The 12,849-nt window shown below is 41.8% G+C and overlaps 1 protein-coding gene across 1 annotated transcript; it reads right to left on the minus strand.

Annotated features, from left to right (window-relative positions):
- Window positions 1–305: 305 nt before the first annotated feature.
- slc5a1 (solute carrier family 5 member 1) lies at window positions 306–9,584 on the minus strand. The gene is made up of 13 exons (XM_029444471.1): window positions 9,540–9,584; window positions 9,240–9,299; window positions 8,694–8,798; window positions 8,480–8,585; window positions 7,934–8,014; window positions 7,590–7,798; window positions 6,943–7,078; window positions 6,680–6,787; window positions 6,454–6,604; window positions 6,196–6,364; window positions 1,908–2,123; window positions 1,678–1,783; window positions 306–1,555 (listed from the first exon to the last, which is right to left on the minus strand). Exons 3-13 carry the CDS (start codon window positions 8,787–8,789, stop codon window positions 1,341–1,343), a joined length of 1,593 nt encoding a protein of 530 aa, XP_029300331.1. The 5' UTR covers window positions 8,790–8,798; window positions 9,240–9,299; window positions 9,540–9,584; the 3' UTR covers window positions 306–1,340.
- Window positions 9,585–12,849: the final 3,265 nt, after the last annotated feature.

Raw genomic sequence — 12,849 nt, forward strand, 5'->3', positions numbered from 1 at the left:
AAGAAATCCAATATGGCGGCCCTTGTAGAGTTGGTGCTCACTTTTCTAGCCCTGCCACACCAGCATGCATTGCGATTCCACCGGAAGCCCGAAACTCCGATTCCGTCTATAGAATTGCTTTTGAGGGCATATTTTAAAAGATGTTGCATGTTGAAAAGTATCACGTCAAATGGCTACTGTGGCGCCTGTGGAGTTAGACAGCTCAACCGCAGATAAGAAAATGGCATAAAACAATAATTATTTATTCAAAGTACAAAATGACTTTATTGTTGTCATCAATATACTTTCATTTGTATTTAGGCTCTTCTCTTCTTTTGATATCTATCAGAATCACCTGTTTGCAATTTTCAAAGAATTCAAAACATGTATAGTCTCTTCATTACTCATCACTGTGTAACGATGGCCGACAGATGGCTTTTGGATTCTCACACTAAAACAAAAATAATTCTCCTCTGATTGTTGAGAGCCAGAAGATTGCCAGAAGAGTGGTTTGTTGCACGTAGTCACCACCTAGGCCAACATAATTACTGTGAGACGCACAATTAAAACAGATATAAAGTCATTTTCAGCTTCTGGAGAATTAGGCAGAGATAAAAGAGATAAGTCCAAGGCAGAAATCATAAATCATTCAACAGCAGTGCACATAGTCAAGGCCTGCATTTGTGCACATTAACCACAGAGTTAGCGATAAGAGCGAGATTAGTGAGTCATAATGGGAATGACTTACAGGACATTAAAAAGGGATTGTGTGTGGTTTTCAGAGTATATAAAAGAGTAAGAGCAAATTTGACCAGAAATTGAATGTGAAATCAAATAAAGACCAAACCAGTCTTAAACTTTCAGCAAGAACAACAATGAACCAGGAGAGGGAAGCAAAGAGACTCAAACTGTGTTATTCACAACCCTTCCTCCCTGAGATGTTTTTTATTCATTAACACCTAAGACAGTAAGATGCATTAGGAAGTGACAGCACGTCTGAGAAAAAAAGGCTTATGTAGAATGAGGTAGAAATTACTGGGAAGTCTATTTCTATTTCTATTTTATGTTACAAGTGCAAGTGGCATTTTCATTAGAGTCAATCCCCTCTCTCGTCCCATGTAAACTGGAAAGTCCATGAGAAAAGTTTAATTATTTTATCAGGGCTGTCATCACAAAATAAACAATACATTTCAAATTCTGTGTGCAGCGTGAGTGGACTTTTTACGTGTCAGTCACCCTGCAGCTTCATCAATGAGGTAATTTACATAGGGGAAACAGTTGTGTTAATAAATTACATTCATATAAAATCCTGTCACTTAAATATAATTTATCTGAGTGCATTTGACTTCAGTTGAGTTTCTTTAACCGTAAAAACCATGAAAGAAAACAGCCACACACAGGAGGATGATGGCGTTGGCGTTGACAATGTTCCTCCATAGAGGCTTCTCTGATGTGTCTGTGAGCTTCTTCTGCAGCTCCGCCTGCTCCTCTGCACTCAACGCGGGGGCATTTTGCTGTTCCAGGCCGCAGAAGCCCATCACTGCCTTCTTGCAGCAGCCGGGTTCCTCCGCGGGCTCTGTGATGGAAGAGACAAAGGCGATAAAGAAAATCTGCATGTGTGTGTGTGTGTGAGTGTGTGTGTGTGTGTGTACATGTGTACATGTGTACATGTGTTTGTATTCTATGTCTGTTGATTACCATCTATGTCCATAGTGTTGGACTCTTGGGTACCAATCCAATCATCCTGTTCAAGGTCCACCCTGTCCTCTGTACAGTTCCTCAGACTCCAGCACAGTCGATACAACTAGACAAGCAACACAACACATGGGTTGAAACAAATGATTTATAAAGTTGGTTATTGCAGTGTCTTCCAGTGATGTTTGGGAGGTTAATTATTTATCCAGCCTTATTTCACAGCGGTCACATACATGCTTGTCCTCGATGGGTTTGGTCACGAGAGAGATTCCCAGGATGATGACACAGGAGACAACAAACAGGATGATGGAGAAGTAGAGGTAGTGGACTCCACATATGATGGTGGGACAGTTACTGGGGTTAACACAGCTGCCTGTCCCATAAGCGAACTCAGTAATCATTCTGGATAGGCCGATAAACAGACCAATTATGAGGCCATAAAATGCACCCTGAGGAACGAAAAAAGTAGGAAAAACAGTCAGTATACAGTCTACAGCTATGGCAACATGACCACAATGGCAAAGCTAACATACTGAGTTTAAGCAGATGTAATGTTTACTATGTTCACTATCTTAGTTTAACGTGTTAGCATGCTAACATTTTTATTAAGAACTTAACACAAAGTACAACTGGGGCTGATGGGAATGTCAAAATAGTTTTACAGGTTTTTGGTCATAAACCAAAGTATTAGACAAAATAAGAAATCATTATCTGATAATGGTGCTAGATGGAAATGATTACAATTCATCAAGAAGGGGACGTAAATGCCTGTACCAAGTCTCATGACAATCCATCCAATGGTTGTCGAGACATCGAGACCACAAATGTGCTGGTGCCGCTAAAGCAGGGGTGTCAAACATGCGACCCGCAAGAGGGTCCGATCGGGCCCGCGGGATGACTTTGGAAACTGTAAAAATTAGTTGTTTTGATCATAAAGTAAAACACTGTTCTAGATACCTGTGACAAAATGTGTGATCTGTAACGCACATGTGTAAATGATCAACTGAAGCATAATATAAAAATATAGTTCATTAAATTTGAACATATTCAGAATGTACTTTTTTGCATTAAAATGAAGGGGAACATTTAGAGTTGTCATAATTTATAGGTTATTATGCAATGATTTTACTGGTCCGGCCCACTTGAGATCAAATTGTGCTGTATGTGGCCCCTGAACTAAAATTAGTTTGACACCCCTGCCCGAAAGTAAGTTAGTAAGCTAGGGACCATGAATGTCTCTGCCAAATTTTCCAGGCAATCCATCCAACCGTTTTATAGATATTTCAGTCTGGACCAAAGTGGTGGACCGACCAAACAACCCAACTAAATAAATCCAAACAACATGTAGTAGATTCTGTCGGGCCTCAGAGTACATAGAGCAGCATCCAGCAGAAACATGTAACTGAGATATGAAATATAAATAATGCAGATTGCAAGACAATGGCAAATGGAAATGGCAAATATGATTAACAAGAAATCAGGGGCAGGAAGAAGCTGGAGAAATGAGCAGAGACAGTAATAGCAGCAGCATGAGTGAGAGTGAGCTTCTCAGATTATAAAATGCTCCTCACTGGCGTGTGTGAATGTAACTGGTGAGTGTGGTAATCGTCTGATGACTGACAAATCAGCTGATGGCGTGCAGGACTTCAGTGTTCAATGTTCATGTCCATGTTTTTCAGATCATATGCACATGATAATGATTTAACTGCTTTGTGGTCAGGATAAACCAAATCACACCAGAACTCAGAGGAAGCAGTAAAAAGAAAGATGTTGCAAAAGACCTTTGGCCAGTTATTCCTTAATAACTTCATAATGGACAGCACTTTACCTCACACAAAAGCCTTTTTTCCCCCATGCTTGAGGCATAGCTCTAGGGATAGTGGTGTCTGTTGGTCTGTCAGTCGGTCCACCACTTTGGTCCAGACTGAAATATCTCAGTAAGAATTTAATAGAGTGCCATGACATTTGGTACAGACATTCATGGTGTCCAAAACATGATTGAAAACATTTTCTGATGATCCCCTGACTTTTTCTTAGTGCCACTGCAAAGTTCACATTTGTGGTTTTGAGTGAAATGTCTGTTGGATGCCTTGAGATTTATTGTACATATTCATATCCCCCTCAGGGTGAATTGTAATCAGTTTTGAGATCAGCAGACTTTCTAATTAAATCATCATCAGGTCAAAATGTTCCAACACTTTGGTTTCCATCAGCCTCAGCTGTAGTTTGTGTTTTGTGCTCATTAGCCAGAATAAGCATGCTAACATGCTAACACCCTGCAGGGTGCTCCAGTAGGGGACTCCGTAGTCTTGCTGGGAGACTTTAACGCGCACGTGGGAAACGATGGAGACACCTGGAGAGGCGTCATTGGGAGGAACGGCCTCCCTGATCTAAACCCGAACGGTCGTTTGTTGTTGGATTTCTGTGCTAGTCATGGAATGGCCATAACAAACACCATGTTCGAACATAAGGATGCTCATAAGTGTACGTGGTACCAGAGCACCCTAGGCCAAAGGTCAATGATCGATTTTGTGATTGTATCATCTGATCTGAGGCCGCATGTTTTGGACACTCGGGTGAAGAGAGGGGCGGAGCTGTCAACTAATCATCATCTGGTGGTGAGTTGGATCAAGGGGTGGGGGAAGACTCTGGACAGACCTAGTAAGCCCAAACGGGTAGTGCGGGTGAACTGGGAATATCTTCCCTATTGGAAGTCACTGAGGTAGTCAAACAACTCCACAGTGGCAAAGTCGCAGGGGTTGATGAGATCCGTCCAGAAATGCTGAAAGCTTTGGGTGTTGAGGGGCTGTCTTGGTTGACACGCCTCGTCAACATTGCGTGGAAGTCTGGGACAGTGCCTAGGGGGTGGCAGACCGGGGTGGTGGTTCCCCTATTCAAAAAGGGGGACCAGAGAGTGTGTGCCAACTACAGGGGTATCACACTTCTCAGCCTCCCCGGTAAAGTCTACTCCAAGGTGCTGGAAAGGAGGGTTCGGCCGATAGTCGAACCTCTGATTGAAGAGGAACAATGCGGATTCCATCCTGGCCGTGGAACAACGGACCAACTCTTCACTCTTCACTCTCGCAAGGATCCTGGAGGGGGCCTGGGAGTACGCCCATCCGGTCTACATGTGTTTTGTGAATCTGGAGAAGGCGTATGACCGGGTCCCCCGGGTGATACTGTGTGAGGTGCTGCGAGAGTATGGGGTGAGGGGGTCACTTCTGAGGGCCATCCAATCCCTGTATGCCCAAAGCGAGAGTTGTGTCCGGATACTCGACAATAAGTCGGACTCGTTCCCAGTGAATGTTGGCCTCCGCCAGGGCTGCGCTTTATCACCAACCCTGTTTGTAATTTTTATGGACAGGATATCGAGGCATAGTCATGGAGGAGAGGGGTTGCAGTTCGGTGGCCGGAGGATCTCATCGCTGCTCTTTGCAGATGATGTGGTCCTGATGGCGTCATCGGTCTGTGACCTTCAGCAGTCACTGGATCGGTTCGCAGCCGAGTGTGAAGCAGTTGGGATGAGGATCAGCACCTCAAAATCTGAGGCCATGGCTCTCGGCAGGAAACCGGTGGATTGCCTATTCCGGGTAGGGAATGAGCTCTTACCCCAAGTGAAGGAGTTCAAGTACCTCGGGGTCTTGTTCGCGAGTGACGGGACGATGGAGCGAGAGATTGGCCAGAGAATCGGAGCAGCGGGGGCAGTATTACATTTTTTTACCGCACCGTTGTGACGAAAAGAGAGCTGAGCCAGAAGGCAAAGTTCTCGATCTTCCGGGCGATCTTCGTTCCTACCCTCACCTATGGTCATGAAGGCTGGGTCATGACCGAAAGAATGAGATCACGGGTACAAGTGGCCAAAATGGGTTTTCTCAGATGGGTGGCTGGCGTCTCCCTTAGAGATAGGGTGAGAAGCTCAGCCATCCGTTAGTAGAGTAGAGCCACTGCTCCTTTGCGTTGAAAGGAGCCAGTTGAGGTGGTTCGGGCATCTAGTAAGGATGCCACCTGGCTGCCTCCCTAGGGAGGTGTTCCAGGCACGTCCAGCTGGGAAGAGACCCCGGGGAAGACCCAGGACTCGGTGGAGAGATTATATCTTCTCACTGGCCTTGGAACGCCTCGGGATCCCCCAGTTGGAGCTGGCGGATGTGGCCCGGAGAAGGGAAGTTTGGGGTTCCTTACTGGAGCTGCTGCCCCTATTACCCGACCCCGGATAAGCGGTAGACGATGGATGGATGGATGGATGAATGGATGGATGGATGGATGGATGGATGGACATGCTAACACGCTGGTTAACATAGAAAATATTGTACCTGCTTAACATCAGCATGTTAGCATTGTCATTGTGAGCATGTTTGCATGTTGACGTTACAGTTTCATAGCACCACTGTGTCTAAGTACAACCTGACAGAGCTGCTAGCATGGCTAGCGACTACTAGTCTTAGTCTTAGTCTTGTTTATATGGATCAGGCAGTAGATTTCACTGCAAATTGAAATAGAGAAATGATTGAAGTTGAAACTCACAGACTCGTTGACACGTTTGCAGAAGATGGCGAGCATGAAGACAGCTGCAACAGGTGGTGTGAGGTAGCTGGTGATGGATTGGATGTAGTCAAAGAGCTGACCACTCTGGGCTGACTGCACCACAGGGATCCATGCTATGCTCACACCAATCAGGGCCAAGATAAACACTCTGTTGTAGTCAAAGATAGTGACAGTTAGGCAGGTATGAATTCTCTCATCATCGGAAATCATAATAAACTGAACCCCAATGTGTTTTACCTGCCAGCAATCATGAGTTCCCTTTCACTGGATGTGCGCCGAATCTTAGTGTAGATGTCCATTGTGAAGAGAGTACTGGCACTGTTGAAGATGGAGGTAAGTGAGCTCATCAGGGAGGCCAGCATCACCGACAGCATGAGACCTCGCAGACCTGAAACACATAGAAAAACATGTAAATGGGGGAAGATAACTTCAGCTCACAAGATAAAGGTCTTTAGCCACTCACCATTGGGCATGAGATCCACCACCAGTTTGGGATAAGCTATGTTGGTGCAGCCCACGCTGGCGCCACAGTATTTTTCACATTCAGTTGGATCCACACATGCCACCTCATCTAGAATTAGATGAAAAAAGATCAGCAGGATGTTAAGAAATGTTAATTCTATCATTACGTCTTTGGTAAAATGTACATGTGCTACAATACTTTCAGCCAGTGAGCTTGCTTCAGACTACACCAGTCACATTATAAACTTGGCACAACACACTCACTAGTATAGAGTATCCTGCTGATCATCCCGGGGAAAACCATGAGGAACATGGGCAGCAGCTTCAGGTAACCACACAAGATACAGCCTGCTTTAACGTGAGATAAATTCTTTGCTGAGAGGCAGCGCTGGACAATCACCTACAGGGAAAAAAACATGTCACTAAATGGGGAAAAGATTAACAGTGCCATAATACAATCAGTAACTGGGATGGGTAAATGAATGTAAAAAAGGTTATAATGGACTATAATTTAGCTTTAACTCAAAATATGTGCAGAGTGAATACAATACTTAAGCCAAAGAAGGCAGTAGACATGCTTGCTGATAAGTATTCTGCTCTATATTCTGACTTTAATGTGTTTATCTATGTGCTGGATGTCAACAATCAATTTCAATTTCAATTAGCATCTAGTTCTTGCTGAGATCCAGCAACAGTCTGCCTGTTAATCTTATCTCAGTCTCTGGGGGTGTATGGTCTAACTTAAAGCATGTCTCTCCTCTTACAACAGAACGCTAGAGTGATTCTGATGAAAACTGGCAAGATAAAGGCGCATAAATGTGTGTACAAATATGTACAATCAATTGAATGAGTCTGTGTGTGTGTTTATGACATTTGAAATGCCCAATAGTGCTGCCTATTGCCGGACTGACCTGATCAGTGCACCAGTACCAGGTGGCTTGAATGGTGAGTCCAAACACAAGGCCAGGCCATGGCAAGTCTCCTGTAATCGCGTTCCTGAAAATATGGAAGGAGTCGGCCCGAGGCTCGTAGCAGCTCGCACTGATGTTCGTCGTTACAGAAGGGACCGCCTCCATGTAGCGCAGCTGGAAGCTTTCATAACCTCCCACCTTATTGAGAGCTGCGTGTGTGTAAGTTAGACAAACTTAAAATCATTTTTACTCTTCAATAATTTAAAGTCACAACAGGATTTTGTCTTGTTACAATAGATAATAAAAACGAGTATAGGGCAAAAAAAAAAAAAATACTATATTACCAAAGCCCATAAGGATGAATGATCCAACAACCATGATGATGGTCTGTAGGGTGTCCGTGTAGATCACTGCAGCCAATCCACCTGAGATACAATTTTATGATGTTATCTATCTATGCGTTTTTCAAGTCACAAAGTTTTTGTCAACAACACATTTTATTGCCACTAATTTACATAATTGAACTTAACGGAGAGAATATATATGATTATATATGATCCAATTCATTATGGTATTAGCCGGTGTTATGTAAGGGATCTTTGTAAGGCTTAAGTTCAGGTTTGTATGCGTTATTACAAAACAGCAACAGAAGGCCATTTCCTGCATATCGCAGTTTATGGGTAATTAACCACAATAACATAGAACTGATAAACTAGACAGGAAGAGCGAGATAGTGTGTGTATGCGTGTGTTTCTATATATGGCCTTGAGAAGACTTTACCTCCCAGTCGTAGTGCCATTCTGTAAGATAGATAAGACTTCTGGGTTTAGTTCATGAGTGATCTGTGAGTTCTGTGTAAAAGGAAGTGAATGCATCCTAACGGGACTGACCTGTGACAGTGTACAGCGCAGTGATCAATAGTAGCATGACAACAGCAAGGTAGATATTCAGCCCAAGAGCCTGGTTGATAAAAATGGCGCCAGAGAACATGTCTGCCTAAGTGGAGAGGAGAGAATAAAATGCATCATTTCAATCAATAACACACAATAATGGTACAATATTGACATAGAGGACATCACTGAGGGTTAAGATGTGGTGACTTACTGAGATCTTAGTGAAAACATACAGGAAGAGGGACAGCACAGAGAGGTAGATGCGAATGCGCTGTCCTCCAAACCTCTTCTTCAGGTACTCAGGCATGGTGATCACCTAAACACATCCATAATGAATTATGTTTCTATTTGTGTTTGATTGACATACTTTTGTGCTTTCTGTTTTTATGACCTCCCACTCCTATTTTTGATGGAAAAGTAAATCATGCATTGCAACAAATACCCTACACCAGGGGTCTTCAACATTTTTCGGGCCAAGGACACCCACACTGGTGTAACGTGGTGCAGGGACCCCCTACTGTATATATTGTACACAAGAGGCCTGAGGAGGTCTGTTAATTTATTTTAGTTCACCGCTCTCCTTTCCTCCACTCTGTCTCTGACTGTAGGTGTGTGTCGCCACCCTTCGCGAAGTACAGCGGAGGAGGGAATGTGAATGGCAAAGCAAAATAAATAAATTGTAACTGCTCCCAATACGAAGATGCAGAGTCTAAATTTCACTGTGTGTGCTGTGTACATGTGTGACCTTTCAGTTTACCCCAGCTTTAATGTAGATGGGCACAAAGAGCCATCCCAGAATGACGACCACTATAAGAGCCTGAAACAAAAAAACATACGCAACCAATAAATAATCAATGCACCAGTTACACAAAATATTCATATAAAGAAGTTGACTTCTGTTTCCTTCCATCGTCTGCAGGGTGAAACTTTCATGATAATCTACACTTATCAGTTCACCTCCAAGAGATAACTGATACAATCTGGCACATGTTAGAAATACATTTGTGTAAGAGGTGATAGGTGATATAATTGGTGCACATCAGACATGATTACTCACATTCCATTCAAAACCACCAATGGCGATTCCCCCAGCTGAAGCAGTCCCAGCGATTCCTACAAAGTGGCCACTGCCAATGTTGCTGGCAAACAGTGATGCGCCAATCTGTGGAGTGCAGTTATATTTATAAATAATATGCACCATTTCTCAGATTCTCAGCTGATTATGTTTGCTATGTCACATATTCAGCATAATGATTTATTGCCTTATTGATTGAATGTTTTTATCATTTGTTACTTGTGCTTTTACCTGTTCAATTCTGTAAAGCACTTTGGGTTTGCTTTTGAGCATAAAATGTTCTCTATAAATATATTTGCTTTGTCCACCTTTGCCTCACAAGTAATATATGATTTATACACCTAATTACTCAAGTGAAACCTGATGTCATATTTTATACTACGACTGTAATTAGAACAAGACAATATAAATATGTTATCAGTCAACATAAGATACCCACCGGCCACCACACCATACTCCTTCCAGCAAGGAAGAAGCCACCGACTGTGGCACGGTTGGTGCGGACCATAGCCTGCAACAGCAGAAGGGCACATATTAGAAAATCCATAAATGCATTTGTGCAAAACAGCAACAGACTCTCTATTTTAACAGTCACTTCACATTATTTGCATTCTGAATTGTAAATGTACTCTGATCTGCAATAAAATTATTGTGAACCAGGTAGTTGAGTAAGTTGCTGTGATTACACAATACAAGTCCACTCCTTTACAAATAACTTACTCCTATGTGCTGCTGTAAAGGTGCTAAAAAGAAGAAGAAGCAAGGCCTTTGTTGCTTAATGTGCTAAAACCTCTTATTTCACATATAAATAATTATTATCTTGAATTCTCCAACATCTAAAAACATATCAATCATTATATTTCCTGTTGTGGCTCAACACAGACAGACTTCTTCTTAGATTGAAGTAAAACAAACTACAACTCTCAACTGTAAAACCGGTGAGGAGTGAAGTATTCACAGATAAGAAGGATTTAAAGGATGGTCAACTGAAAGCAACTCACCCATACTCCGACAGCCAAGACAACCACAAAGTAAATCACAATAACGGAGATATCTGCAGCGTTGTTAAGAGCCACGCCGGCTGTGCCGTTTCTTTCATTGCTCCTTATTAAGGAGAATCCAAAATAATCCTGAGACATTTTGCTGAGAGTGTGACCAGAGAACAGGACTGTAGCTGTGGTCGCTCTTCTTTGACTGAAGCACCTGCACAGACACTTATGTACCTTTGGCTGAGGTGTGTGTGTGTGTGTGTGTGTGTGTGTGTGTGTGTGTGTGTGTGTGTGTGTGTGTGTGTGTGTGTGTGTGGGGGGGGGATGGGGGGGGGGGAACAATGGGTGGCTGGAAGAGGGAGAGTGTGTTTTTCTAATAAATGACCAGATATTGTGTTTGGTAAAACTGTATCTAGATGTACAAATAAACCTTGCTCATACATGACTGTATTTGTGAAATATAACATGTTAAAAAGTGTAACATTTCAGCCAACAGAAAAATGTTGTTAATGATCAACCCACAAGGTAATACCACTAGTAAAAAAACACTAGTAAAAACCTTATCAAGGACCTACAGACTCCATCGGCACTGCAGCTCAATTCAGTTTAATTCAAACACAGGCAATGACAGATATAACACTTTACAAAAATCAATGCAGTTTATTCTAATTTAGAAAAAAATAAAATGACACTGTTCTACAGGTAAAACCATCCAACACTATATAAAGTAGATCAAATGTATATATTAATATTACTCTCTGAAAGGGACCATTCAGAGTACATTTAGCTGTTAAAGTGAAAGTTTGAATGTAGGACTTTTACAGCACTGTAGCATTGCTACTTTTACTTAAGTAAAAACCATGAGTACTTCTTCCACCTCTGCCTACTGATAGAAATAAGATTGGGTTACTGTATGTTAACCCATAACAGCTCTGTTACACAGTCCTTTTCCTGCCACCTCACAATTACTTTGACTCTTCTGTCAATAAGTAAAACAGGCCTATCTGACAGGTACAGCTAATGATATTTATTTAGTGCCTTAGGACATTGTTTGCTAATTATTTTCAGACAACAGCAGAGTAATCCAGGGAGTATATTAATTACATGTAAATGTTATTATTAATCCTGTAAAATCTTTGAATCAAAGCAAGGCCTTAATTTCGTTTGGTCTCTAAATAGGTTGAACAACAAGGAAATATTTTCCTATTTACTGTAAGTCTAGCACAAAAAGGCACTTAACTCTGACTTCCGTCCACCCGCAGTTAACACTAGATGTTCTCATGTTCATATGTGTTAATTATTAGTCTAAAGGCCAATGTTTGAAGGAGGGCACAGCAGAGACTGCAAAATAAATGATCAGTTGCTACAGTCGTCATCAGGTTGTGTATGCATGATTCCTGAAACTAAATAAATAAAAAGCATCAATGTAAAGAAATATAAATAAAGTACTGTGAACAGCCACTAGATGTCTTCACAGGACAATGAAACTTAACTAGGATTCAGCTGACAGAGCTTGTACAGATATTTAAAGGTACAGTATTCACCTTGTTTAAAAAAATATGTCTTCAAAATGGTGGGAAGTTACTGAGTATATTTAACCAAATACTGTGCTTAAGTTCAATTTTGAGGTACTATACATTTTATTCTACATTATACTTCAATTGCAATAAAATTCAGAGGGATAGATTGTATTTTTACTTTTACTACATTTATTTGATTAAGTTAGTTAAAGTTTCTTTGCAGATTCAAAAGAATGCTACAAAATATAATCAACAAATATAAATTATGATGGATCATAAATAATACAATTTATATTCTGCATAATGAGTACTTTTAAAACTATATTTTTATGCTAATTTTGTAGTTTTACTTGTTCGTCTACGCTTCTACGCTGAGTACTTCTCCCACCACTGTTTGCTTTTTGCTTTTATGTTGTATGTCTGAGAGACAAACCTTACAATAGCGTCAAAGCCCCACATAGTCCCACCCACTCAGGTGTTTTCACTTATGCTGCCTCAGTAAACCTCTTTGTGTGGACAGACTGTGCATGATTGACAGCACCCTCACTCTCCTGTTAGGGCGGGCAGAACAGTTTAAACCGTTATAACTGTTATTACCTTATACATGTTATTTTCAATATAGCTCCACCCAGCTTCAACATGACTGGAGGTCTAATCAGCAGAAGAATTGAAAACACCTGTGTGTGTGTGTGTGTGTGTGTGTGTGTGTGTGTGTGTGTGTGTGTGTGTGTGTGTGTGTGTGTGTGTGTGTGTGTGTGTGTGTGTGTGTGTGTGTGTGCACAG

The sequence above is a fragment of the Cottoperca gobio genome, chromosome 12 (assembly GCF_900634415.1).
Source record: "Cottoperca gobio chromosome 12, fCotGob3.1, whole genome shotgun sequence".
NCBI classification, from domain to species: domain Eukaryota; kingdom Metazoa; phylum Chordata; class Actinopteri; order Perciformes; family Bovichtidae; genus Cottoperca; species Cottoperca gobio.

Bases quoted from the DNA above. Each gene is read 5' to 3' on its own strand.
- slc5a1 (XM_029444471.1), bottom strand. From the start codon at position 8,789: ATGCCTGAGTACCTGAAGAAGAGGTTTGGAGGACAGCGCATTCGCATC. The intron at 6,788-6,942 runs GTGAGTGTGTTG...ATCTAATTCTAG, and splicing joins CAGCAGGATACTCTATACTA to ATGAGGTGGCATGTGTGGAT. The intron at 6,365-6,453 runs GTAAAACACATT...TGACTACAACAG, and splicing joins GAACTCATGATTGCTGGCAG to AGTGTTTATCTTGGCCCTGA.